The sequence below is a fragment of the Rhineura floridana genome, chromosome 4, assembly GCF_030035675.1.
Source record: "Rhineura floridana isolate rRhiFlo1 chromosome 4, rRhiFlo1.hap2, whole genome shotgun sequence".
NCBI lineage: Eukaryota > Metazoa > Chordata > Lepidosauria > Squamata > Rhineuridae > Rhineura > Rhineura floridana.
The window spans coordinates 133,362,039-133,387,967 of NC_084483.1; the positions used below are offsets into that span (position 1 = coordinate 133,362,039).

Consider the following 25,929-nt stretch of genomic DNA (forward strand, 5'->3'; position numbering starts at 1 on the left):
GACTTAACATGAATGGGAGAAAATAGCAAAATTCCAACATTAAAATGAGGCTATTAAATTGGGCTAGAATGCATGAGCTGTCTCCCAACCATAATTTGTTTACTGAAATGCAACCAGAAGGACTATAAAATTGAAGGACCACCTTCTCCTGGATTAACCTGTCTAGCAATTAAGTCATTGCCGCCCTTCCTCTGGGTGCCCCTGCAAGTGGAATGTGAGTGGTACTGAAGGCCCTTTTCTGTGGTTGCACCTTCATTATGGAATTCCTTATCCAGAACCTGGTGCTTTCATTTTCTTGCAGGTGTCAGGCAGTCTGCCTGACACCTAGGCTTTTGGCATTTTTGTATCTTTGTACCTTTTGATTTTTGTCATTCCGTGTGGTGAGTTCTGGCTTGTCACAGGGCTGCTAGATTTTTATTTCCATTATTTTTTACTATTCTATCTGCATTATAATGAAACTTTTGTTATTTTTATTTGCTGTTCTGTATTTACTGCAATTGTTTCTTCAAGTTGTTTTAACTGGGGGGGGCAGCAATTTTGATAAGAAAAATGGCTCACAGCTCAACATGCTTGCGTTTTGAGTAAATAAACATTCAAAAAGAGACTGCTTATGTCTTTTTAGAACATAAACCAAAGGAATATTTATTTGACAGTGTCAAACTTTGCACCCCTTTTACACATCTTCAGGTATGGCCTAGTCGAAATGTTTCAACAATATACGTCTTTAGCCTAAACTAACAAAATCTAGCTCAAGCAGCCCTGTTTACACTTCCCATGTGCAGCTTCAATGTTTCCCTATTTCAGAAATATCTGTGAATCAACAGCCACAAGTACTCGTGTTCTTGAATTTCTAGGTGCCAACATTTAAGAGGCCAAGTCATTTTGCTTTATACATACACATACCTACCTCTCAGGCAAAGCCAAGGCTTCATATTTCCAAATGAATTTATGGAACTCTCAGATACCATGAAAGCAGAGGGAAGCTTTTAAATGTTTGACAAATTGCTATAATTTACTGTATTGCATTTCTAGATTACAGAATTATAGAAGATGCCTGCACCACATTAAGTTCTGTAGACTTTAAAGCAGTCTTCTTCCATATACATCATATGCTACTTTTTCATAACAGACTGTTTCTTTTTATAGAGCGCAACCTGAATGGAGTCTTCAGTATAGAAATTACTTTAATAAAAAAAAGCCAGAGAATGATGATTCACAACTTCAGATACGGCTCTAGAATGGTAAAACAAGGAGGCATCATCTTTTACTCAAAACATACAAGTTCAGTTACAATTTAAGATGTAGAAAAAAGGAATTTCCCAAGGCAAGATCAGACAGCAGTAACCTCTTGAGTTCACAACTGAATTTTATAGCTTATATTTGTCAAAGTGATTGAAATACATTTAAGAACTGTCAGGAAACAGTTCAGCTATGCTTCAGTAAAAAAAATATTTCTTCAATATGGCATATTAGTAAACTTATGGCCTAACCGTTTTTCCAAAAAAAAAAACAAAAAACAAATCATATAAACACCTTGTAGAATGTGGCAAATAAAACACTTGACAATCAATGTCAGCAGCTTTCAATATCAAATCATAAATAGAAGCTATAGTACAAAAAGACATGATAAAGCGTACCAGAGTTACATATTATTTATAAAACAAACAGCTGTTAGTGCAACAATATGTCAGTATATCATGCTTCAGAAATTTAATGTCCACATTTTATATACATAGGATACAGCAGTGTTTTAAACTGGCGGGAATGAACAAAAATATGCAACAGAAAACATTTACATACAGGTATTTTGCTCTTAGTAATGTCCACTGAATTACCACATTTTCTTTTTTGCAGTCTTGCTGTGCCAAGTGCACACTTGTGGAAGACATTCCACAGTACTTTAAAAAATACCGTATGTGGTATGCTTTAGTGAATCAAAAGGGAGTTCTAAAATTGCAGTCTTGAAGTCATGGCAGTTGTTTCATGAAACATCATTTGAAACGACAGCTGAAAAATAAATAGCATTTAGTGTTAAGAAATATAGGTAATCCTTTGCACACTTTAGGAACAAATTCCATAGACGTTTCACTGAATTCTGTGTGAAACCATAGAACTGATCTGTCTTTTGAGATAGAGAAACAGTTAAACGGATGTTCACAAGATCATACAATATACACCACTTCTCCATTTCCCCTCTCACAATCACTAATGCAGGTCTGAAATCACAACTCTGCTAAAAAAAAAAGTTGTAATAATATGTCCATGAGGTATTGTTTTTGTACCCAAACTGTTTTATAAATGCCATGCTCAACAACAACAAAAATGATCTGCAATGTGAAAGCACACTGAATATGTTGGAATTGATTCATTTACTCAGCTGCATATCAAAATATTTGATACTTAATTCTAGACATTGCCATGAAATAAACCATTTAAATTTTAATAAGGCACCCAGAATACATACAGAAAGGCAACACTAGACATTAGGATAGACATGATATACCCTGTTTATATGCTATTCTGCACGAGGTTGTTCTGAGTATACCTGGACCTGCAAAGACACTGTGAAAATACAGATTTTTGTTCTGATCTTGCAAAGGACCAATATTTTATCACTATATATAGATTTTATGACTATACAGGTGTCACTCTTATTCACCATCTCCTTGTTATTAAAAGATTATACCATTCTGCCACACAGTCAGATCAGTAGAACAAGTTTGTATTCAGAGATCAAAATTTGAGAGCCATGAAGTGGTATTTAATAATAATAACAATAATAAATGTATTACCCACCCTTCACCAGTTGGTCCCAGGTCGGGTCACAACAATATAAAATACAAATTGGGCCCAATAACTCTCTCAGGCCTGTTGGGAAGATAAAGTGGTAAGGGGGAATCATGTACATTGTCTAGAGCTCCCTGGATGAAAAGTGGGTTATAAATAAATATTCCAGGGAGGTGATGGCGAAAGAACACTTGCTGCCCAATTTTGGCCAAGCTGAAATTTCTGTAGTTTTCAAAACGGAACCCCATGTAAAATACATTGCAATAATCCAAATGAGAGGTTACCAGACAGGTTTTAATTGGCTGCTGTTCTACTGACTTGCTTTTACCTGCTCTTTTATATTGCAATATATTTAATATGGTTGTCTTTTTGTATTCATATATTTGTTATCATCTAAGACCATGTTCCTGTGGAAAGGTGGGATATAAATTTAATAAAATAATAAGAGGTTCAAATCAATTTGCATTTTTATTTCAGTGCAGATCCTTACTTGTAGCCAAGTCATTTCTATGTTACACTTGTCTTTATAGTAATTAATTAATTAATTAATTAATTGAGTTATATCTTGCCTTTCCTCCCAGTAGGAACCCAGGGCAGCAGTATATAGTGGCATTGGTCTTTTTATAATATAATACAGAATTATGTAAAAAGTAGTTTTGCTTAGTCAAGCTTCAAAGGAAGTGAGGAAGAAAATATTTCTCTATTAATGATTTGATTTATATAGTTCTGACTTATGGATGTTACTAAAAACTGAAAAAACATATAAGTTTGTAGGAGGCACATGGGGAAAACAGGGCAGGAGAGTTAGGCAAACGAGAAGCATGGCAAATGGGAAGCCTATCTGGCTCCATATCTCGTCCAGAATAAATAAGGGACAGCACAGAGATCGGGATTTTTGTGTCTGTGTGGTTATTGCTTTTCGCAGCTCTGGAGCCTAGACTTATGTTATGTAAAAGCCTTAAAGATTCAAAGTCATGTATTTATTGCTCATCTTACTAGCAAATATTTTTACTGTAGCTTTTAATGAGCTTTGTTTTTTCTTGTTCTTCTGTAAGGGCTAAATAGTTTTTCTAAGATTTTGGAAAGGTCTTAGAGGCCGAATCCACCTGTGGGAATTGAGTGGTCATTGAAATTAAAATTTCTGTATGATAACCGTTTCAGCCACCATGCTAGTGCCACAAACCTTTGAAAAATATGTATTTCATCAACATAAAATGACAATATAAAGTGGTGCAGCAATTGCAAGTACTCTCGGATGAAACAGATTATCTTGACCCGTTCCAGTCTGGGTTCAGGTCTGGTTATGGGACTGAATCGGCCTTGGTCGCCTTGATGGATGGCCTTTATTGGGAGAATTACAGGGAGACTGCGACCCTGTTACTCTTACTTGACCTCTCAGCGGCTTTTGATACCACTGACCATGGTATCCTTGGGCCAACTTGGTGAGATGGGTATCGGAGGTGCTGTTTTACAGTGGTTCCGACCCTACCTCCAGGGTCATTTTTAGAGAATAGCATTTGGTGACTGTCTTTTGGCCCCCTGGCAGTTGTGCTGTGGGATGCTGCAGGGTACCATTTTGTCCCCCATGCTATGTGAAGCCCTTGGGAGCGGTCATCAGGAGATTTGGGGCAATGTGTCAGCAGTACACTGACAATACTCAGCTCTCTGTAACATCTGAATTGGGAGAGGCCATGCAAGCCCTGGACCTGTGCCTGGACTCGGTGGTGGTCTGGATGGGGGCCAATAAACTGAGTCTGAATCCTAGCAAAACTTCTTCCTCTTCTTCCAGGCATTTTAGCATGTGTTTTTAAATTGCTTTTTAAAAATGTGTTTTTAAATTTGTATATTTGTTTTTAATTGTTGTAAACCGCACAGAGAGGTTCGGCTATGGGGCAGTATACAAATGCAATCAATCAATCAATCAAGATGGAGGTGCTGTGGGTTGGTGGTTGCCTGCTTTGGATGGGGTCGTACTCCCTCTGAAACAGCAGGTCTGTAGTCTGGGGGTGCTCCTAGATCCATCTTTGTTGCTAGAGGCCCAGTTGACCTCCGTGGCTAGGAGTGCCTTTTACCAGCTTCGGCTGGTAAGACAGCTGTGGCCATTTCTGGAGCGGGATAGCCTGACCACTGTTGCCACGCACTGGTAACCTCCAGGCTAAATTACTGTAATGCGCTCTATGTGGGGCTGCCCTTGAGGTTGGTCCGGAAGCTGCAGCTGGTGCAAAATGTGGTGGCGAGACTGCTCACTGGGGCAGGGTATCACCAACATGTCACCCCTCTGCTGAAAGAATTGTACTGGCTGCCATTTGCTACCGGGCCATGTTCAAGGTTCTAGTTTAAAGCCGTATACAGCTTGGGACCAGGATAGCTGAAAGACCGTCTTATCCCTTACCTACCCAGTCGATCACTGTGCTCTGCAAGTGAGGGCCTCCTGCAGATACCATCTTATCAGGAGGTCCGTTCTGTACAACATAGAAAATGGATCTTTAGTGTGGCGGCACCTACCCTGTGGAATTCTCTCCCCTTGAATATTAGACAGGCGCCATCTCTGTTAATTTTTCGGCACCTATTGAAGACCTTCCTCTTTCAACAAGCCTCCCAGTCTACTTCTGTGTTGGAATTGCTTTTTAATGTTTTTAAACCTTTTTTAAAAAACAATATGTTTAACCTTTTTTTAAAGATGTCTTCAAAGCTTTTTTAAAGAAGTTTTGTTTTAATGTATTTTAAAGTCTGTTTTTATGTTTTAAATATGTTTTAAAGTGTTTTTAGTGCTTTTGTTTGCCGCCCTGGGCTCCTGCTGGGAGGAAGGGTGGGATATACATCAAATAAATAAATAAATAAATCAGGGATGTATGTAAACAAAGATGCTGATCCCAAAATGCTAACTCTTACCTTTTCCTTTGCTAAAATGAGTTTCATTTGTTCCTAACAGCCACATTCTTGAACACTTTGAGCTTGTGCTCTTCGTGGAGATCTCAGCTGTCTCAGGGCAGCATCTCCATACTGAATACCTGAGCCCATCCTTTCTGGATCCAGTTCACCTGAGAAAACAAAAAAATTGTACTTGTAGCAATCATTAATTGCACTTATGACTCCCATTTAAATTCAAGCGATCTCTTTACAACCATGTAATGTGAATATTCAACTTTTCCTAAACAATATAAATATATAAAATAATAATTTGTACTTTTAAATACTCCTAATAAAGGAAAAACAAAATTTCTTTTGTAAGGAAGACCAAACAAGATATGGATGGATTTCATAAAGGAAGCCACAGACCTGAACTTACAAGATCTGAACAGGGTGGTTTATAGCAGATGCTATTGGAGGTCACTGATTCATAGGGGCGCCATAAGTCATAATCGACTTGAAGGCACATAACAACAACAAAGAAAACTTTGAATAGTTCTGTCTCTCACACAGATTGCTGTGCTCTCCCCTCCCTAGCTGGAAGATGTACAGCAGTAAGGCGTACAGGTGGGTGGAAACCAGATGTTAGGGCCTGAAAGGGTCTAGCTGACCCCCAGATCCTAAAGTTTAACTCAAGAAGCCACTTCTGAGTCACACTACTATTAAAAATATCAGATGTCATACATATAATTAAATAAAGATACATTTAGAAAACAATACATTTTTGTAGTAACCTGCGAAAAACATTTTGATGTTATCCCCCAACATTGGGTGATTATCCAATGTTATCCAGTGTGGTATAGTGGTTTGAGTGTTGGACTACGACCCAGGAGACCAGGGTTCAAATCCCCACACAGACATGAAGCTCACTGGTGATGGGCCAGTCACTGCCTCTCAGCCTCAGAGGAAGGCAATGGTAATCCACCTCTGAATACCGCTTACTATGAAAACCCTATTCATAGGGTCGACATAAGTCGGAATCAACTTGGAGACAGTCCATTTCATCTGCCCCAAATCTACTTGAGGGGGTTAGGGAATCCCCAGTACAGATTGGGGGAGGACCGGGAGAGAATAGGGGAAGTTTCACTGCACAGGCGTAAATCCTTGCACTAACAAAATGAGCAACATAGCACTACTTTGGATACAAGTCACTGAAATCAGGTCCATCAATTTCAATGGATTTACTCTGTGTATTACTTAGGTGGATATCACCCCTAGAGATTCAAGAACTCATTTTTCTCACAGGAAAATCCCTTTTGTACAAGGCTGCACGGAGTTCTGCAATGGAAAATGAATGTAAAAGGAAACTACATGAAACTATATTAAATATGACAATTTAAGCCTACAATTCTATATACCGGGGTGAGGAATCTTTCTGGCTGGCGGGCCAGATCCTTATCTCCCTGTCTCTGGCAGGTCAAATTCAACAGGTGGGCAGATCCGTCCATTCATAAATCATCTGATGCTGCACTTTGAAGTCCTGTTTGAAAACCAGCTGTTTGAAAGCCCTTTTGCAAACAGACCTGTGCTGCTCTTTAAGCCTCTGAAGGCCAGCTGATTTGCAAACATCAATGCATTTTGGTTTGAACCTCGTTTTCAAAGGTCCAAAGAGCAGCAGAGGGTTGTTTGAAAGCCCTCCAGGAGGAAGAACTAGTTTCCATTGAAACTGCTTTTAAAATGGAGGGGGGGGAACTTAAATGGAAACCACTTCCCCCTCATAGATTAAGGCATGCCCTCCTAACCCATCAGCTGACAGGTAGTGGGAGCTCCATTTAAGCTCCCAATTGTTCCTTTGAAGCCATATTAGCACCTGCCCCATACCTGACGTCACATTTGGGGGAAATGGCCTTCACATCTGGCCTGGCAGCATTTCAACATATTTCATTATTCCACAGACTCTAAAGTGTCTAATACTTTACAGCTGAAAATATTTTAAGATCACAAACGTAACTGATTACCTGATTCAATTTTATTAAGTATTTTTCTTGCACACTGTACAAAGGCCTCTTCAACATTCTCCCCTGTCAATGCACTTGTTTCCAAGAACATCAGCTCTGCAACAAATATAAACAATAAAGTGTTTGTCATCAATGTTTGAAATGATGGCCTGAAACGGCCTTCCCCAACTAGGTGCCCTCTAGATGTTTTAGTAGAATACAATTCCCATCATTCCTGACCACTTGCCATGCTGACAGGAATTGTAATCTAAAGCATATGGAGGGCACAAGGTTGGGGAAGACTGCCCCAAAGAATGGTCAGAAAGCACCTCTCACAGTTCTACTTTTGAAGCTAGCAGTCACATCCACTCCTTTTATAGGGTACCACCTGGTAATTAATCACATTCTATTAACTCAAGGTCCCTCCACTGAATTTTTGCCAGTCCTCCCACTCCACTGCATCCCCTCCCAATGCCCCATCTCAAGCAAGAGAAAGGGGTCCCTAGTCACAGGAGGGGCTTTTCAGATGGCTATATTAGAGCGTGGAGAAGGCTTGCTGCATGAGCCATCTTCTGCTCTTGCACGTCTGGATCCAGAATCCATGAGTTTAATATTGTTTGACTGTAATTTGTAAGCTGCCAACAGAAAAGCAGGATAAACAAATTGTAGTAATAAAAATAAAATAAATTGAAATATTTATATCCTGCCTTTTTGGACCAGCCTCTAAAAAGGCAGCTCTGAACAAACCAATATATAAAAAAACAAATTAGAGAACATAATCTATATCAAACAGAAGTGCACAAGGCAATACATGTACCAAAAGTAAGCCCTGTTAAGTTCAATGGTACATACTCCTAAGTATAGCACTGCCACTGAAATTAAGCAACAGGAAACACAAAGGATTCTAGCAGAATATCTTCAACCAAAAGAATAGACAGAACTCTGAACACTTATGATACAATGCAGCCACAGACTGGCATCAAGGCATCAACAAAGAGGGGGATAGAAGTTCCCAGATAATTTGTATATGCCTAATCAGATAGGCAGTATAGCATGCATCTGATTACAACCAAGAGGAAATATGGGGATGTCTCATAAAAAGTTGTTTTTCCCCAACCACCACACCCCAGTTTTGGTGATTGGTTGATGGGGGCTACAAAATGGGCACCCCTCACTGGACCGTCACCTCGTAGTGGTGAGTGGGCTTGTGTGTTCCAATGAACCCTGTGAGCGATGCCGTTGGGAGTCATGTACTCCCAGCAGGGTCACGCATGGCGGTAAGGTCAAGGGAGAGGAACCAGACAAAGAATGATTCAAGAATGTCCTCAACAGCAGAACAGGTGGCGGATAACAATGTGTATGCTACAACGGCTGTGAAGTCAGACGAAGGCTGCAGCAGTTAAAAGACTTCCAATCGTTGTGGTATCCATGTCATCGGATCAAAGCCTTTTTCTGTCAAGATTGTGTGTTGATCATTGTGCGCCGATCTCCCCACATAAAACAAATTCACGCACAGACATCTTCCAACCAAACCAAACCAAAAGTCCCATGGCGATCGGAGAATGGCAACAGGGGCAGGACTGTGAAATCCGGAAGCCCCTAGTCATGGACCCACACATGGGTGGTGGATACAGACTCAGTCGTCCTGGCTCAAGGAGTGAGGCAGTTGAGTAGTTTGGCAGCTATATTCATGACTGAGCAGTCCTATTCAGGAACCACTCTGCTCACCCCATATGGAGAGGGGGCTAGAAAAGGTGCCATAAACAGAGTCTGCCTTATCTCTCCCTGACTGGATTACCGCGTCCAGTGGGGTCACCACTTAGCAGTTGCAAAAGACAATTGAATTTTGGAACATGGAATATACAGACATTGCTAGACAATAAAGATAGTGAACAACCTGAACACAGGACTGCCATCACCCCGAGGGAGTTGAGTCATTTTAATATTGACATAGCAGCACTCCAAGAAACTTTAAGAGCAGTAGGACAACTGAAGGAAGAAAAAGGAGGTTATATCTTCTTCTGGAAAGGACTGCCTGAACAAGAACGATGAATACATGGAATAGGCTTTGCTATTAAAAATGATCTTGTGAAGCTCTTGTCAGAAGTTCCTATTGACATTAATGAACAATTCTCAACTCTCCGGTTAAAACTTGCCAAAAACCAGCAGGCAGCTATTCTAAATGCTTATGCACCAACAATAGATGCTGATGAAGACATCAAGGAATTTTTTTATAACCAGCTGGACACCACCTTATCAGAGATACTTAAGGAGAATAAAATTATCCTCTTGGGCGATTTCAATGCAAGAGTTGGGCGTGATTTTGATTTCTGGCCAGGCACCACTGGGAAAGAAGGAGTTGGCAATAGAATGGCATTCTACTTCTGACTAAATGTGCAGAGCATAAGCTTGTTATTACAAACACACTCTTTCGCCAGAAAAATAAATACATCACGGAAGCACACTTGGTCAAAACACTGGCAGATCCTGGATTACATAATAGTCCGTGCCAGAGATCGTCATGATGTACTCCTCACTAGGGTCATGATGAGTGCTGATGACTGCTGGACAGATCACTATGGCCATTAATATTGTTCCTCAACATAGGCTCCAAGGAAGAAAACCAAGGCATAAAATGAACATCCATGTCCTTCAAGATCCTATTAAGCAAGCCTGCTTTCAAACAACTCTCAAGAAACATCTACTGACGGAACTCCCTGAAAATGTCGAGGAACACTGGATTAAACTGAAGACATCCATTATTGCAGCATGTGAACAAACTACTGGATACCAAACTAAGAAACTTCAGGATTGGTTTGATGAGAATGATACTGAGATTGAACATATCGACAAGAAAAGGAATGCCTTCCAGATATGGCAGAAAGACATTAATTGTGCTGCTAAGAAAAAAATCTATGCCAGTGCAAAGGCTGAGGTCTAAAGAACTAGAGAACTTAAGAATGCCTGGTGGATAAAGAAAACTCAAGAAATCCAGCACTTCGCAGATGCCCATGATTTTAATGCTTTTTTAATGCCACAAAGGCCATCTATGGACCAACAAATTATGGTACAAATCCCTTACGTTCAATGGATGGTAGCAAACTTCTTCAGGATAAACAGTCTATTGCACTGTGCTGGTTCAAGAGCATTACCACGACCTCCTTAATCGTAACTCTATTGTGGCTGGTGAGGTCTTCTTGCAAATACCACAACAACTAGAGATGAGCTTGCAGTATCCCCTAATTTGGATGAAATCAGTAAAGCCATCAATCAAATGAACAACAACAAAGGTAGTGGACCTGATGGGATTCCTGCTGAAGTCTTTAAAGAAGGTGGGCCTAAACTTACACAACAACTTTATAAACTCATCAAAAAAATCTGGATGAGGGAGGAGATCCCAGAAGGCTTTAGGGACACCATAATTACAGTATCACACTTTTTAAGAAGGGTGATAGAACTGATTGTGGGACCTATCAAGGTATTTCTTCTTGCTACCGCAAGTAAAATCCTTGCAAGGATCCTCGCAAATCGCATCCTGCCGATCTCAGAGGATGTCTTCCACGAATCTCAAAACGGTTTCCGCCCTTACAGGGGGACAGTAGACATGATCTTCACTGCATGACAGCTTCAAGAAAAATGCAGGGAGCAGAATCCACATTTATATATGGCATTTATTGATCTGACTAAGGCCTTTGACACTGTGAATCGAACCGCTCTCTGGACCATCCTTCTGAAAACTGGATGTCCTGATAAATTTGTGAATATTTTGAGACTCCTTCATGACAACATGACAGCGACAATTTTGGATAACAATGGCTCTCAAAGTGATCCATTCAAAGTGAGATCAGGCGTAAAACGGATGTGTCATTGCTCCTACCTTATTTGCCATCTTCATTGCTATGATTCTACATCTTATTGAGGGGAAACTTCCTACTGGTGTGGAAATCATATATCGAACAGATGGAAAGCTTTTTAATCTCAGTAGGCTGAAAGCAAAAAGTAAGGTAACTGCAACCTCTGTCGTAGAACTTCAATATGCCAATGATAATGTAGTCTCCGCACATTCAGAGAAAGATCTTCAAACTATCCTAAATGTCTTTGCAGAAGCATATGGAAAGCTTGGGCTCTCACTTAATATTAAAAAAACCAAAGTGCTTCATCAACAGGTGCAAACTAGTCCCTCTGTAGCACCATCAATCCAGCTTAATGGTGTGACACTGGAGAACATTGATCACTCCCCTATCTTGGCAGCCATCTCTCTGTAAAAGCTGACATCGATGCTAAAATTCAACATCATCCGAGCTCTGTGAGTGCTGCATTCTCCCAAATGAAGCGTAGAGTGTTCAAGGATCGGGATATTCACAGGGAGACCAAAATGCTTATTTACAAAGCCATTGTACTACTGACCTTACTGTACATCTGTGAAACATGGACCATTTATAAACGCCACTCTCAACTTCTTGAAACATTCCACCAATGCTGCCTCCAGAAAATTCTGAAAATTACTTGGGAAGACAGACTGACTAATGTTAGAGTTTTGGAAGAAGCAAAGACTACCAGTGTTGAAACAACGATCCTTCAACATCTACTTCGCTGGACCAGCCATGCTGTTCGAATGCCTAATCACCATCTTCCAAAGCAGCTACTTTACTCCCAACTTAAGGATGGAAAACTGAGTATCAGTGAACAGCAAAAGAGGTTTAAAGATGTTCTTAAAGCAAATCTAAAAAAATGTAACATGAACATCAGGAACTGGGAAGTCTTGGCCCATGAACGTCCCAAATGGAGGTCGGCTAGTATCAAAGGTGCTGTGGTCTTTGAAGAAGCACGAATACAGGGTGAACGGGACAAACTAGATAAGCAGAAGGCACGTCAAACAAACCCTCATCGTGACCATGTTCCTGTTGGCTATTAAACCGAGAAAGCAGAGGTTAAATTTCCACAAGTGAGCTACGTGACTTAGAAGCAAAAGTTGGCAGAGCTCGAGCCATCTTCAAGGACACGTTGCTATGCAACCTAGGCTCGGGCAGCTGGCCTTATCTATATAGAGGGCCAGCAGACACTTGTGAGTGTGGGGGTCGAGGAGTTTGTACAGAGAGAGCTTGTGATATATTGTCAGTAAAGTGACTCTTAAAACTTATTGCTTGTCCGGCTCATTGCTTCAACTGGCATCTAGCCTGTCACTGTACTGTTCTGCAACCTGGGCATCTGCTTGCGCCAGATACAACATCCAACAGTTCCATCTGGAAACCTAAGTCCTCACTGTGGGAGGCTGTGTGGATCCAGAATTGGCCTCCACAGTCATTTACAGACCCACTGTTGAAGACCTTATCTTGGAAGACAATCTTACTCGGCCACGAGTGATCGCCAATGAATGAATGATGAATGACAAAATGGGCAAAAAAGTTCACCCATTCTGAAACACTGCCCTCACTCTGACTTGCCTTCACCCTCCAACCCAGTAGCTTCCAACATCTGGGGGTCGTAATTCCAAAATATTTGCAGCAATTAAGTTAGCAAAACCTTTCATCATTTTTAGTAGAATTTAGGAGAGAACTTCAGGATGGGCGAATATTTTTCCATGATAGGTTAGAGAGGGTCCTGGCCATAAAGATGTCACTTTTGCCAAACTTTCTTTTTCAAAACTCTTCCACGGTTTATTCCTGATGATAGTTTTAGAAAATGGCAAAGAGTGCTGGAGCAATTTGTTTACAAGGAGAAACAGTGAGGGTAGGTAAGACCACACATATCAGAGAAGCAAAAATGGACTGGGTTTCCAAACCTCACATTATATCTTATACCCAAATGCAGAAACTTCTCAAGAGTGGTAACAGAACAGCCCAGTTTGTAGGTTGCAGAGGGGACGGATGCAAAGGTCCCATTGGTCAGGATGATGCCCTACATACCCATAATGTACCTGGTATTGGTAGCAGCAGATAATCCCCTTTTTCCCCAAACAATGCTTAAAGCCTGGAAGAAGTGGGTAGAATGGCTCATGCCAGCACCTTCTGTACTTCCTGTGCTTGACCGCCCTTGTTTCAGTCACCTGGATAAGTATGCCCAATATGTAAAAAATGATCTGGTAGAGAGGGGGAGAGTCATAACAACTGAAGAGACTGGCAGAAGACTTGAGTGGAAAAAGCGAGCAGTGGTGGCAAAAAATCAAGGCATGCTCATTTGCTACAGTTACTTCATAGAGAAGGAGGAACTAGGCCTTTGACAGAGTTTGAACATCTCTTGTGTTGAGGGTGAACAGAAAGGCATATTCTTCTGCAGGCACCAGCTATGCAGCACAGCAGGACTGCAGGTGGTGCAGGCAGACATGTGCATTCCAATCTCTCAAGAGATAGGATGCACAGTATTATTATTATAAAATTAAATTTATATCCTGCCCTTCGTCCCAGCAGGAGGCTAGGACAGACATTAAAATATATTAAACCAAAACAACTTTAAAACATGTTTTTTAAAAAACTTTAAAAGCATCTTAAAAAGCAATTCCAACACAGACGTAGACTGGGATAAGCTCTCTATTTAAAAGCTTTCCTTGGATTCAGACTCAGTTTACTGGCTCTCATCCAGCCCACCACCGAGTCCAGGCACCAGTCCAGGGTTTGCAGGCTCTCCCAATTCAGATGCTACAGAGAAATAGAGCTGGGTATCATCAGCGTACTACTGACACCTTGCCCCAAATCTCTTGATAACTGCTCCCAAGGGCTTCATATAGATGTTAAACAGCATGGGGGACAAGACAGCACCCTGCAGCACCACACAGCACAACTGCCAGGGGGCCGAAAGACAATTGCCCAATGCTATTCTCTGAAAATGACCCTGGAGGTAGGATTGGAACCACTGTAAAACAGTGCCTCCGATACCCATCTCACCAAGTCCGCTCAGAAGGATACCATGATCAATAGTATCAAAGTCACCAAGAGATCAAGTAAGAATAACACGGTCACACTCTCCCTGTCCAGCAGGGCAGCCAATCATACAGAACCACCTTGGCCAGTTTAAGGAAGGCTGCACTAAAGGTGATATATAGCATGCTGTTAAAGCCAAACACAATCTATAGCTCACTACATGACGTTTAACACAGAATCTATAGCTCACTATGACCATCATGCTGGAGAGAGCACGGAGGAGTGGGTACCCTGATCCACCTACAGTGGGGATACCCAAAGGTCCAAGAGTTCTGGAGAAAGGTATTTGGCAACATAACAGGGATGTAGACACAATAGTCATACCTGACCCAGTGCTTGCACTTGTCTCATTGTTTGATAATGGTCAGGGAACCCTTCATCATTGTGACATTACATATTTTCTATAGTTGGCAGCAGGCTGGAAGTCACACAACATTAGGGGGCATCAGACGTTTCTGTTTCAGATGGCTCCAGAGGGTATGGAAATTTGTATTACTGGAGAGGCTAATGCATCACAGTAGTGTATTGCAGAGGCTCACTAGCAATGATAATTTTCAAGAAACCCAGCTTCCATTTTTCAGTTTATAAATTGGGAGGTGGAACGGAGAAGCAGCATCTTTGACTTCCTGTCAAGCCTCATTTTGGAAAGATCTGATAAATGCAAAGCAATACAACTGTTTCCATGCTGGTTTTACCCCTTTTACTCCAATAATATTTTAATGTTTTATTGCACTGCAGGAATATTTTTGTTTGTTGTTCTACTACATTGTGTTATCAACAAATAATTTTCTTTTCAAAAAATTACTTGGCTTCACATCATCACGTAAACAAATTGGACTGTGTGATGACATCATGCTGCCTATGTGAGCGTTCAAGAACAAGTGTTTTTTTTAAAAAGCAGCCGAAAACAAGTAGTCTGGGGGGGGAAAGGAAGCAAGGGGGTCTTTAAGAAACTTGTTTCCTAAAGCTTTTCTTTCACTCTGACAAATTTTGTGGGTGAAAATTCAGTGTAGCCCTGTACCCGATTACATTTGAAGAGCAATGTTTCACAAACAAGTATAGCCCAGAAGCAAAGTTTGCAATATAACCTGCAAGCTGCATCTAGTCCCAGGCTATGGTCTGAAAGTGCATGAGCCACCACCTTGATGAAGCTAAGCAGGTCTGGGTCTGCACAATGTCTAGATGGGACACTGCCTGGGAACCACATGTATGCTACCTTGGGTTTCTATGAGGAAAGAAATATTTAAAAGAAATTTCCAGAGGCACTTTCGTCTGGCCCATGCAGAACTGTCTACTACAATTCCCAAAAGTCTTTGTTATTGACATCCACCCACCCACCCACTCACTCACCCACTCACCCTCTCTCTCTCTGTGTGTGTGTGTGTGTGTGTGTGTGCGTGCGTGTGCGGGAGAGGGAGAAATAGAAAACAGTGCTAATACTGGAAGAACGCCCTTCTCTAACCTCATGTCACCTAGATGTTTTTGACTACAACATCCATCAGCCCTGGCAGTATGCCCAATTGCCAGGGATGATGGAGTTGCAGTCCAAAACATTTGGAGGGCACCAGATTGGGGAAGGCTGACCCAGACCAACTATTGGTGAACTCAAACATTAAAAGCCATGAAAAATACTTACCATTTTCTTGAGCAAACCTGGATGCTTCTAAGAATGTGACTTCCCGATCTCCATCAAGATCTTTTTTGTTCCCACACAGTATTATTACAATATTCTGACTTGCTAGCATCCTTGCATCTGTTAGCCAGTTAGTAAGCGCATTGTAGGTTTCTCGACTAAATCACAAAAGAACAAATTATTAATCATCAATAATTATATAGTCAGCTCCAAACTATGCTTTAATTATCCTAGATCTATAGCTATAGCTAATTTTGATAGAAGATCAACACAAGACTCAACTGTAGAAAAGAACTGCTGCACTTTCTTCTGTCCATTGCTGAAGAATGCAGAGGAGCTACTGCCCAGTAGTGATGGATACAGAGTCCTAGAGTCCTGGCTGGGGAAAGGCTGCAGAGCAGCCAGGCAGCACCAAGAAACATGTAGTGTTAGCTCTACATTTGGACCTGGGTAAGTGTACTGTGGGAGCTGAAGGCAAGGCTGGGAGTAATCAGCAAAGCATGCTCCTTACACTGGTGCTCCAGCTGAGGACTAAAGAAGACTCAAGTACTGTTTCAGAGTGAGTGTATTTGAGGCTCCAATGGGACCAGCTGTGAGTTAAAGGGACAGCACTCAATTTCTGAGGCATGCACTCCAAGACAACTGGAAGTAAAAGGGGAGTTTCTCTGAAGGAATCATTGGTACCCCAAGAAGCTGACAAGGAAACATTCTTTAATGTACTGTTTCCAACACCTGCTAAATTCTTTTTTGTTTAGGCAAGCCTGCCCAAATATGTAAGCTGACCTGCATTTATTTTATTGATTGATTGATTGACGTTCATATATCACCCCATAGCCTAAGCTCTCTGGGCGGTTTACAGCAATCAAAAACAATAAAAACAAATATACAAATTTTAAAACACAAAAAACAATTTAAACACACAATTTTTTAAAAAATTAAAAACAATTTAACAACACATGCTAAAATGCCTGGGAGAAGAGGAAAGTCTTAACCTGGTGCCAAAAAGATAACAGTGTTGGTGCCAGGTGCACCTCGTCAGCAAGATCATTCCATAATTTGGGGGCCACTGCTGAGAAAGCCCTCTCATAAGAACGTAAGAAGAGCCTGCTGGATCAGGCCAGTGGCCCATCTAGTCCAGCATCCTGTTCTCACAGTGGCCAACCAGGTGCCTGGGGGAAGCCCGCAAGCAGGACCCTCTCCCTTGTTGCCATCCTCCGAGCTTAGTATGTAATTTCATTTTATAATGTATATTTTAATGCAGATTTTATTTGTTTTGCAATTTTTTTAGATCAACTCTGATTTTTATCAATAATTTTAATGTATATTTTATGTTATAGAAACTTAGAGGTTTTTACAATTACTCAGTATGCAAATTCTGTTAAATAATATATATAAAATAGGTAAATAAATGTAGGATAGTCCCCAACAGCTCTTCATCTACAAAACTCTTGACTTTGAGGATGGCCAAGGCTGATGGTCTCTCACACTCTTAGGGTCCTTTATTTATTTATTAGATTTATATCCCGCCCTTCCTCCCAGTAGGAGCCCAGGGCGGCAAACAAAAGCAGTAAGAACACCCTAAAACATAATAAAAACAGACTTTAAAATATATTACAACAAAACATCCTTAAAAACATATTAAAACAAAACATTCTTAAAAAATCTTTAAAAAAAAGATTTAAAAACATATTAAAAAGCAATTCCATCACAGATGCAGACTGGGATAAGGTCTCTACTTAAAAGGCTTGCTTGAAAGAGGAAGGTCTTCAGTTGGCACCAAAAAGATAACAGAGATGGCTGTTAATGTGCCAAGAATTGTCATATGATTCAGAAGAGTCCAAGTCTAGGATAAGGACCTACTGAATGTAGAAGCTTGAGCATAACTGAATTTTTTAAGGAAACGTGGCTTGTGGATGTGGACATGGACCATTGACTAGGAAAGAGGCTAGCCTAGCTCCTCAGCCATTGAAAGTGAGATCTTGTTGTGCTTGTATCAATCCGTCCAGTCTAATCAGAATGTATTAAGTGGTGTTTAAAATATTTTATTATTTAGGAGAGCTTGAACAGGAGTTTCTTTCCTTAAAATTAGAGACCCCAGGTTAAGACGTGGTCGCTCAAAAGCAATGCGGCTGGAAGCACAATTGTGCGAAATACTGCGCAGAGGCTTCTGCTTTACAGAATTTGTGTGATTAACCTAAAGACGTTATGAAAAGTGAACTTGTCCTGATAGTTGCTCTTACGTATGCAGAATGTATCTTAATTGTAAAGGATTATATATCCACCTAAGGATAACTGCAGGAAGAGCAGAATACAGTTTATCCTTACTTAAGATTACAAGAGTTTTTCATTTTACCTGGTGATATCATAAACAAGCAAGGCACCTGCAGCACCTCTGTAGTAGCTTCGTGTTACAGACCTGTAAAGAAAAAGGTGTACTACTGTAAGACGACAATACGTTGTGCTCTATACAGTGCTATAGTTACAAACAACATAGAAGCTATTGTGCCCACTTAAAAAGGCAGCATGGTCATGGAGCCAAAGTTAAGCAGCTTTAAGCCCCATCAGTTTCAATGGGGTGTGTTCTACAACTCTCCAGATGAAATCAACAATTTAAAAATAACTTTTGGCTGGACCATGACTAGAATTTCTCCTATGGTTATGACATGATTGAGTGTCACAGAATGAGGGGAAACAACAGTTAGTATCCAAGAAACTTGTTAGCATTTATTAAAGATATTTTTTATCCTGTTTGGCTTACAAAAACAAAGCATAAAAAGTGGCACACAAATAGGATATGTGCTGCTTTCTTCAACTAACTGACGTGCCAACAAATTTCAGTACTAAATCACATGAAAATATACCTGAACCGCTCTTGTCCAGCTGTATCCCATATTTGTAGTTTTACGTATTTCCCTCCTACATTTATTATCTTTGAACCAAACTCCACTCCTATAGTATGATTTGAATCATCTTTGACTAGAATAGAAAAAGCCTCAATTAGTAAAGTACAATGTAAAAGTACACAAGGATATTATATTAATAGTGGCATTTTCAATATTGATCCATACCTTGTTAAGTGCAATCAACAGTGTATTTGCTAACATAATAAAGAGAAAGCGTTATGGTAATTATACACACTGCATTTTGCAACATATATTTAGAGCTATCAAAATATACTTCTGTGAATACGCTGAACAAGATACTTTATACTGTGGGTTATATGCATGCACTATGTCACACACAGATGTGGCAATTCCCAAAATTTACTAGTTGCATCAGTCAAGAAAATTCCTTTATTCAAAGGCTCCCTGTGAGCTTTACCCTCTGACAAAAACAATACCTCCTTCTCCCCTTTCCCCAAGTTTTTGTTAACTAAGATTTATGGGAATATGTTATCTATGCCCATGCTTAAAGCCATGGCTATGGTGTTTTCATTGCAAGTAGTGTTAAACTGTATTATCACAACAACATACAAATAGATTAGTGGACTGACCAGGAAAGCCTGGAATCTGCCTTGATAAGATTGCTAGTATATTGGCAAAGAGCATTATGCTGAAGGGCAACCATCAAGGCAGACTCTAGGCTCTCCTGGTCACGCAGTGATACACACCCCATTTGTGTGTCATTGTGATAACTAATTTTGATCCTACTCATAATGAAAAGCCATGATAGCCATGGTATTAAGCATCATACTGATACTACGTTCTCCCAAGTCTACGTAGAAAGTGATTTGGGGTGGGCCCTGTTGAGTACAACTTCAAAGTAAACACAGAAAGAATTGCACTGCATGTGTCCCTCCTAAAAACTAAACTCATGCCTGTGTTACACTTACATTTCTTTTCAATAAATTGATGAAGCAAACAGGATTTGCCAGTGCCTGCATTTCCAATGACCAAAAACTTAAACAGGAAATCTGAAAATGATAAGAGAACCAAATGAGCATATTCAAATGTCAACAAGCCATGCTATTACTGCTTTTTTACTCTGTCATAAAATGAAGTCACAGGGGCACAGAACAGATAAATTCTCTGGTTGCCATTCAGTGCCTCACTCAGCAACAGACCACAACAGAACAAAAGAATAGATATGGCTATTTGTATTCCATGCATGTCACAAGAATCTATCCAATACAAAATTCAGCATTTGAAGGCTCTCAGATTTGTATTTTTCTTCCAATCTTTGTGGTACTATTTCCGGTATAAAACAAGAGCTGGTTTATTCTAACAATCTAGATTATAAAAACATTTCAGTTGAATCAAACATTTCTTTAAAAAGCAGGACAGGTTCTCCATAAAAGACAAATATCAAGTCATTTTAAATAGATATATATTCAAGTTTGGCATCTCTGAATGCCATGACAATCCAATTTGGATGAATCAGCAGAAAAAATGATCCACTTCAAGTTTGCAAAGCACAAATATGAAAAGGAAAAGACATACACTAACCTAAGTTAAAATACTTTTAAGCCCTGCTGCTTTCAGTGGGAGATCCGTGCTCATAAAATAGAAAAGATTAAGTAACATATATAGCAGTGATGGGGAACTTTTTTTTCCAGTCTGGGGGGAAGTATTCCCTTTTGTGCAACCTTCTGGGGGCTATATGCCAGGGTGAATGGGGCCAGAGGAAAAGCGGGAGGCACAATAGATGTGACTTTTTCTGCTGTACAAAACATTCCAGCCATGCAAAAGACAGGTTTCTCTACCCCTGTCCACATCTTTTGGTCCTCCATCCAGGTAAGCAAGAAGGGTGTGACATGGCCTGGGGAGATTCTTGGGGGCTGGACAAAGAAGCTTGGAGAGCTGCATTTGGGCCCTGGGCTTGAGGTTTTCAACCCCTGATCTATGGGATGTCCAGATATTCCACAGTCTGAAGCTATCTGACCTCCAGACTTTATGTCATCTATCCTTTCATTAACAGTTTTCTATTAGGTCACATTCAAAACCGCCCTGTTCTATACATACAAAGTAAGGTTCTGCTGTAAATCTAAAAAGGCTAACAGCAATGAAATATGTTGTTTGCTATGTTATTTCTGAGTCTGCAATGGCTTGAAGTAATTCAACACGATCTGCATTGAAAACATTCAGATGAGCAAATTTGAATGTCTTAAGCGCTACTTTATACCCAGCATCATTTTGCATCACTGACACCCTCTGATAAACACTACTATAAATCCCATTTCTCCATCCATCAATGCCTTCATAGCATAGTTTTGGCCTATTGATACATTACAATGTAATGACCCAAGATGTGGTATTTTCTTCTTTAAAGGATTGCTTTTAGTTTTTTCTAATTTCTCTCCTAATTTGGGGGTAAAGTTTTTAATGCCTATATCAAGCTGATGTAATAATCATCATACTTAAGCCAGAAGCTAGGAACTAACTCACCTGTTTTGCTATCCAGATCAGTATGTATGGCACTGACTACTTGTCTGATAAAGTATTAGAATGCAAACATGTCAGGTATCACTTGATGAAATCAGCAAGACAGGATTAAAAAGAGGGGGGAAAGAACATGTTTGCAAGAGACAAGTACAGTATACAATAACAGGTTTTAAAATGAAAATGATTTGGTTTCCTATTTGTAGATATTCCATTTGACTTCAGTGCATGAAGTTTTCAAGTCACCTCATCATTTGCTTTTAAACTTTGCCAACACACTCAAAACTACAATGCAGATAACATATTTCCTATACAACTAAAAAAATCATAGTGCAATAAAGCACCATAGGCTTATATGAATCCTACATTAACCTAAAACTAACTATTTTTCTAAATCACTGTGGGAAAGGTTGCTGGTATATTTTATTTCATGTACACTGTAGTGAAAGCAATTGACATGCCAGTTATTTCTTCAGCTTTGCTCTCAGCTTTTTCTTTCCAGATGAAAACAAGAACAAAACAAAGCTTTGAAAGGCACTTTATTATAGATGTGATTCTCTTTCTTCCCAGCTGACAAAGAAGCTTTGAGCTCCAAGATTCTGTTGGGCTGTCTGGCCTCTCACCCTAGACAACGTCGTTGTTACTAGGAATGACTGGAGACAAAAATGCAGCCAAGAGAAGACATACAGTCAGTCACTACTATCACAGCCAATCTTGAAACATTAAGGGACATTTGGAGACAAGAACCTTGTAATACACATATGAATGCTAAGAGATACATGACTATTAAAGTCAATACTACAGGCCTACAAGGATGCAGTAACTGAGCATTTAAAATGATTAATTCAGTATTAGCTTTTATTCTTGAGTTGTTTTGAAGCAATTAAAAATAAAATACAACCATTATTTTTCCACATTGTGTTTGAAGTGCACAAAAGGTACAATATTATATTACATTTGCTATCTAACTAGTAATTCACAAAAATACTCCACTCTGTGGGCAATTTGACAATTGCCCCAATGAAGGTAGATTTAAACTTGGCAATGGATGTAAACTTACAAATCCATCTTTTGTGCACATGTTGTGCAAAGCAAACAAGAATGACATCTAAAAACATAATGTAGAACTTCATCTCCAGCTATATTCTTTCATAAATGTTCTTTATTTAACCTAAATATTCCTATGTAACTATAACATTTTCTACCTGGAACCCTTTAAAATGGAAAAAATAAAGACAATCACCAATAAATTCTTGAAAAAGAAACCATTTGGTAATCTCACAAGGAAAATGAGGGTGCGGGGAAGATTTTCAACAAAAATCTTGAAGAAAGTAAAGACAAGATGATATATCTTAATTGCAAGATACTGAAGCCCAGAAATAAAAAGTAGAAAACAAGCAACAATGACCAAGATATTCCAAATCATGGAAGCTAAAAAATGGACTATACTCCCCCATCTACACCTCTGCCTCTTCTTTTATGCTGCCGTACGTTTCTTCCCAGAAACAAAATCTTCAAGTCATCATTCGATACATAATGAAGTTTATGGGAAACTGCCAACAGATAATGGTTCAGTATACAACCACTAGAATTTTTCATCTTATTTCTTATTTTAAGAACATGGGTTTGATCCAAATATATTAAGCCAAACAAAATAAGGCATGAACATTTTAAGTACAAACAAATCAAATCCTAGTAGCACTAAGAAAGAAACAAGTTTCTTAATTTACAAAGGTACTAATTGTACCTATGATGAGTAGCAGAAGAAGAGCAGTTAGTCTTATGATAATCATACATATTCTTCGTGACATGACTAGGGACCATTTGCTGCTATGCTGATACCTGGCAGGAAGCACATGCTATTGCTTGCATTTAGTAAGGGGTGTGGAGCCATCCTGCAGCATGTGATTGATTCAGAACTCTGAGCTTGGTGTCCTCATATACCTGAACGGTATTACTCGCCTATCCTTTTTTCTCCATTTGCTCACATGCTTACTATACAACATTCATAGTATTATTTATGGCAACTTAAGAAGTTTCACCAATGATCAAATAAGCTACGGCACTTAACTACCCCCCTACACACACCTAGTTTTGCTATTATTTAACCAATTTTCCAGGTTTGCTCCTTTACATACAGCAATTATTCACTTGGCCCTAGATGACCATGATAAGAAGCTCTTCATGTTTTTCCAGGCTGAACAGCATATACCAGCCTTCTTCAATCTGGTACCCTCCAGGTATTTTGGACTACAACACCCATCACCTCCAGCTAGCACAGGCTGTTGGGAGTTGTAGTCCAAAATATTTATTGGAAACCAAGTTGGCAAAGGCTGGTATATACCAGTCACACCATATTTATTGTAGATGAAATCATTTTCTATCTCACACAACAGATAGAGCATCACTACATTTAGCAAGTAGTGAAGTGTAAGCTGATCATGCTGAGCAGCACTATGAAAGGTTGAAAACTGTGATAATTTAGCAACCTAATGTAGGCTGTCTCTAAGAAAAACTCTCAAGATACACAGTATACCCAGCCCCCCAAAGTAAAAAAGCACTACTTTTAGCACATTTAATCTGGATTTACCATATAGGATAGGCATTTCTCTCTTTGAAATCTGGGTGCAAGCAGATGTGATTAGTTTGGCAACATTGCTTGATGCTTCCCAAGATTCTCCAGTTTTCCAGGTTATTTATTCCAGTTGCCATCCACCAAAAAGAAAACCTTCCCACTATTACTTTCCTCAAAGCAAAAACCGTTGTCATCTATAACACCCCACACAGAGATGGGGAACCGGTTAGTGGCTTGCAGCATGACCAAATACAACAACACCGCTATCACTATACATACATATAGTAGAAATTTAAGAAATGGGTCCCAAAATGTATGTTTGGGCTAAACACAGGCCCCAGATTATAAAAGGTTAAAAAATACTGATCTACACTATGGAGATAATAACAATGATACAAGGCTGTCGTGAGGATTTCCAAAATAATATGACATGTGAAGGGCTTTAAAGTATTAAGTATTGCTACCTACGTAAGGTATACACAATGGGAGGACAGCCTGGCTGGGAGTCCAGAGTCTGTGAGTTCAACTCCCCGCTCGTGTCTCGTGGGTGTAAAGGGCCAGCTAAAGATCAACCCCACAGCGAGTGGCTCAGGGGTTACGTGCCCTGCCACCTGTGCAGCCGTGGGCAAGCTGCATAGTCCCAAGGAGCTCAGTTGCCCCCAAGCTGGCAGTTGCAGACAAGGAAGGGGCTGGCTTGTGCAGCTGTGGCAAGCTGAGCAGGCCCTAGCCAGCTGGGGAGGACTAGCCTCAGAGGGAAGCAATGGTAAACCCCCTCTGAATACCGCTTACCATGAAAACTCTATTCATAGGGTAGCCATAAGTCGGGATCGACTTGAAGGCAGTCCATTCATTCAAGGTAATCGTTAAACACATGTACATTGTTCACCCCTTTCTCGAAAAACCAAGACCGACCTGCATAGAATATCGCTACCTGCTTTTTCCATTCCTGGACACAAAAACCGGGAGAACAGAAACAAGGACAGAATGGGAAGAACTGTGGAAGGTCCTCTCTACAGGGTGTGCCTAACTCACGAGCAGCATTGGCTTTGTACTGTATTGTTTTATTTGATTTTAAAACTGCATGGTTGTACTGTTGTAACCCACTCGCCCTGCGGCCTTATGGTGACGGGAGGATTAGAAGCCCTACAAATGCATAAATGGGGGAAGAGAATAAATGCCATATACTCTGCCAGGAGAGAGAAGTATGCATTTGTGCTATGTTCGGCTCTATCGCATCACATCACAGGTCCAAGGATTAGAAAGAGGATCTTTCATTACAGCCCGGGGGGGGGGAGAAAAGGAAAGCGCTGACCTCTCTAAGCAATCCCCCCCTCTCCCCTTATGTATAGGCACATCCATCCACAGCAGTCCCTATTCCTCCCTCGTATTCCAATGCTGTGTCCCGTGCCCCGCCCCCCATCAACCCCTCCCTACCGTAGGTCTCGGACATGGCTGTCTGCGACATTTTTGGAGCGACGCGACACGACCGTTCCTCTCCCCGCCACCGCTGCTCGGGGAAAACAGGATCTCGAGGCGCCTCAGTCAGGCCGCAGCCCTAAAAGCGGCAAAATACCTCCAGCGAATTCGCTCTCCAACCAAGCAACAGGGAAAGATAAAGAGAGAGAAAAAGCACTTGGACGGACCGACCGACCATCCACCCACCCAGGGGCACGAGAGCGCATCTCCCTATCTCTACGCCTGCGCGCGCGGCCCTTCGGAGTAGCGGCCTGCCGCTCTACGCAAGCGCGCCGGCGCGCCAACGGCTCTCTCACTCACCAAAACAAAGTGCACG

The 25,929-nt window shown here is 40.5% G+C and overlaps 1 protein-coding gene across 1 annotated transcript; it reads right to left on the reverse strand.

The window, feature by feature from the left end:
* Positions 1–993: 993 nt before the first annotated feature.
* RAB4A (RAB4A, member RAS oncogene family) lies at positions 994–25,929 on the reverse strand. The gene is made up of 8 exons (XM_061624485.1): positions 25,572–25,929; positions 20,017–20,097; positions 19,046–19,160; positions 18,538–18,600; positions 16,188–16,342; positions 7,656–7,751; positions 5,680–5,828; positions 994–2,007 (listed from the first exon to the last, which is right to left on the reverse strand). The coding sequence occupies exons 1-7, from the start codon at positions 25,600–25,602 to the stop codon at positions 5,713–5,715; spliced, it is 657 nt and encodes a 218-aa protein (XP_061480469.1). The 5' UTR covers positions 25,603–25,929; the 3' UTR covers positions 994–2,007; positions 5,680–5,712.

What these genes read in the sequence shown, in the direction of transcription:
- RAB4A (XM_061624485.1), bottom strand. Translation starts at nt 25,602, where the DNA reads ATGTCGCAGACAGCCATGTCCGAGACCTACG. An exon ending in TCAATTTATTGAAAAGAAAT is followed by an intron (nt 19,161 to 20,016) that starts GTAAGTGTAACA and finishes TTTCTATTCTAG; the next exon opens with TCAAAGATGATTCAAATCAT. An exon ending in ACTTAATAAAATTGAATCAG is followed by an intron (nt 5,829 to 7,655) that starts GTAATCAGTTAC and finishes TTGTTTTCTCAG; the next exon opens with GTGAACTGGATCCAGAAAGG.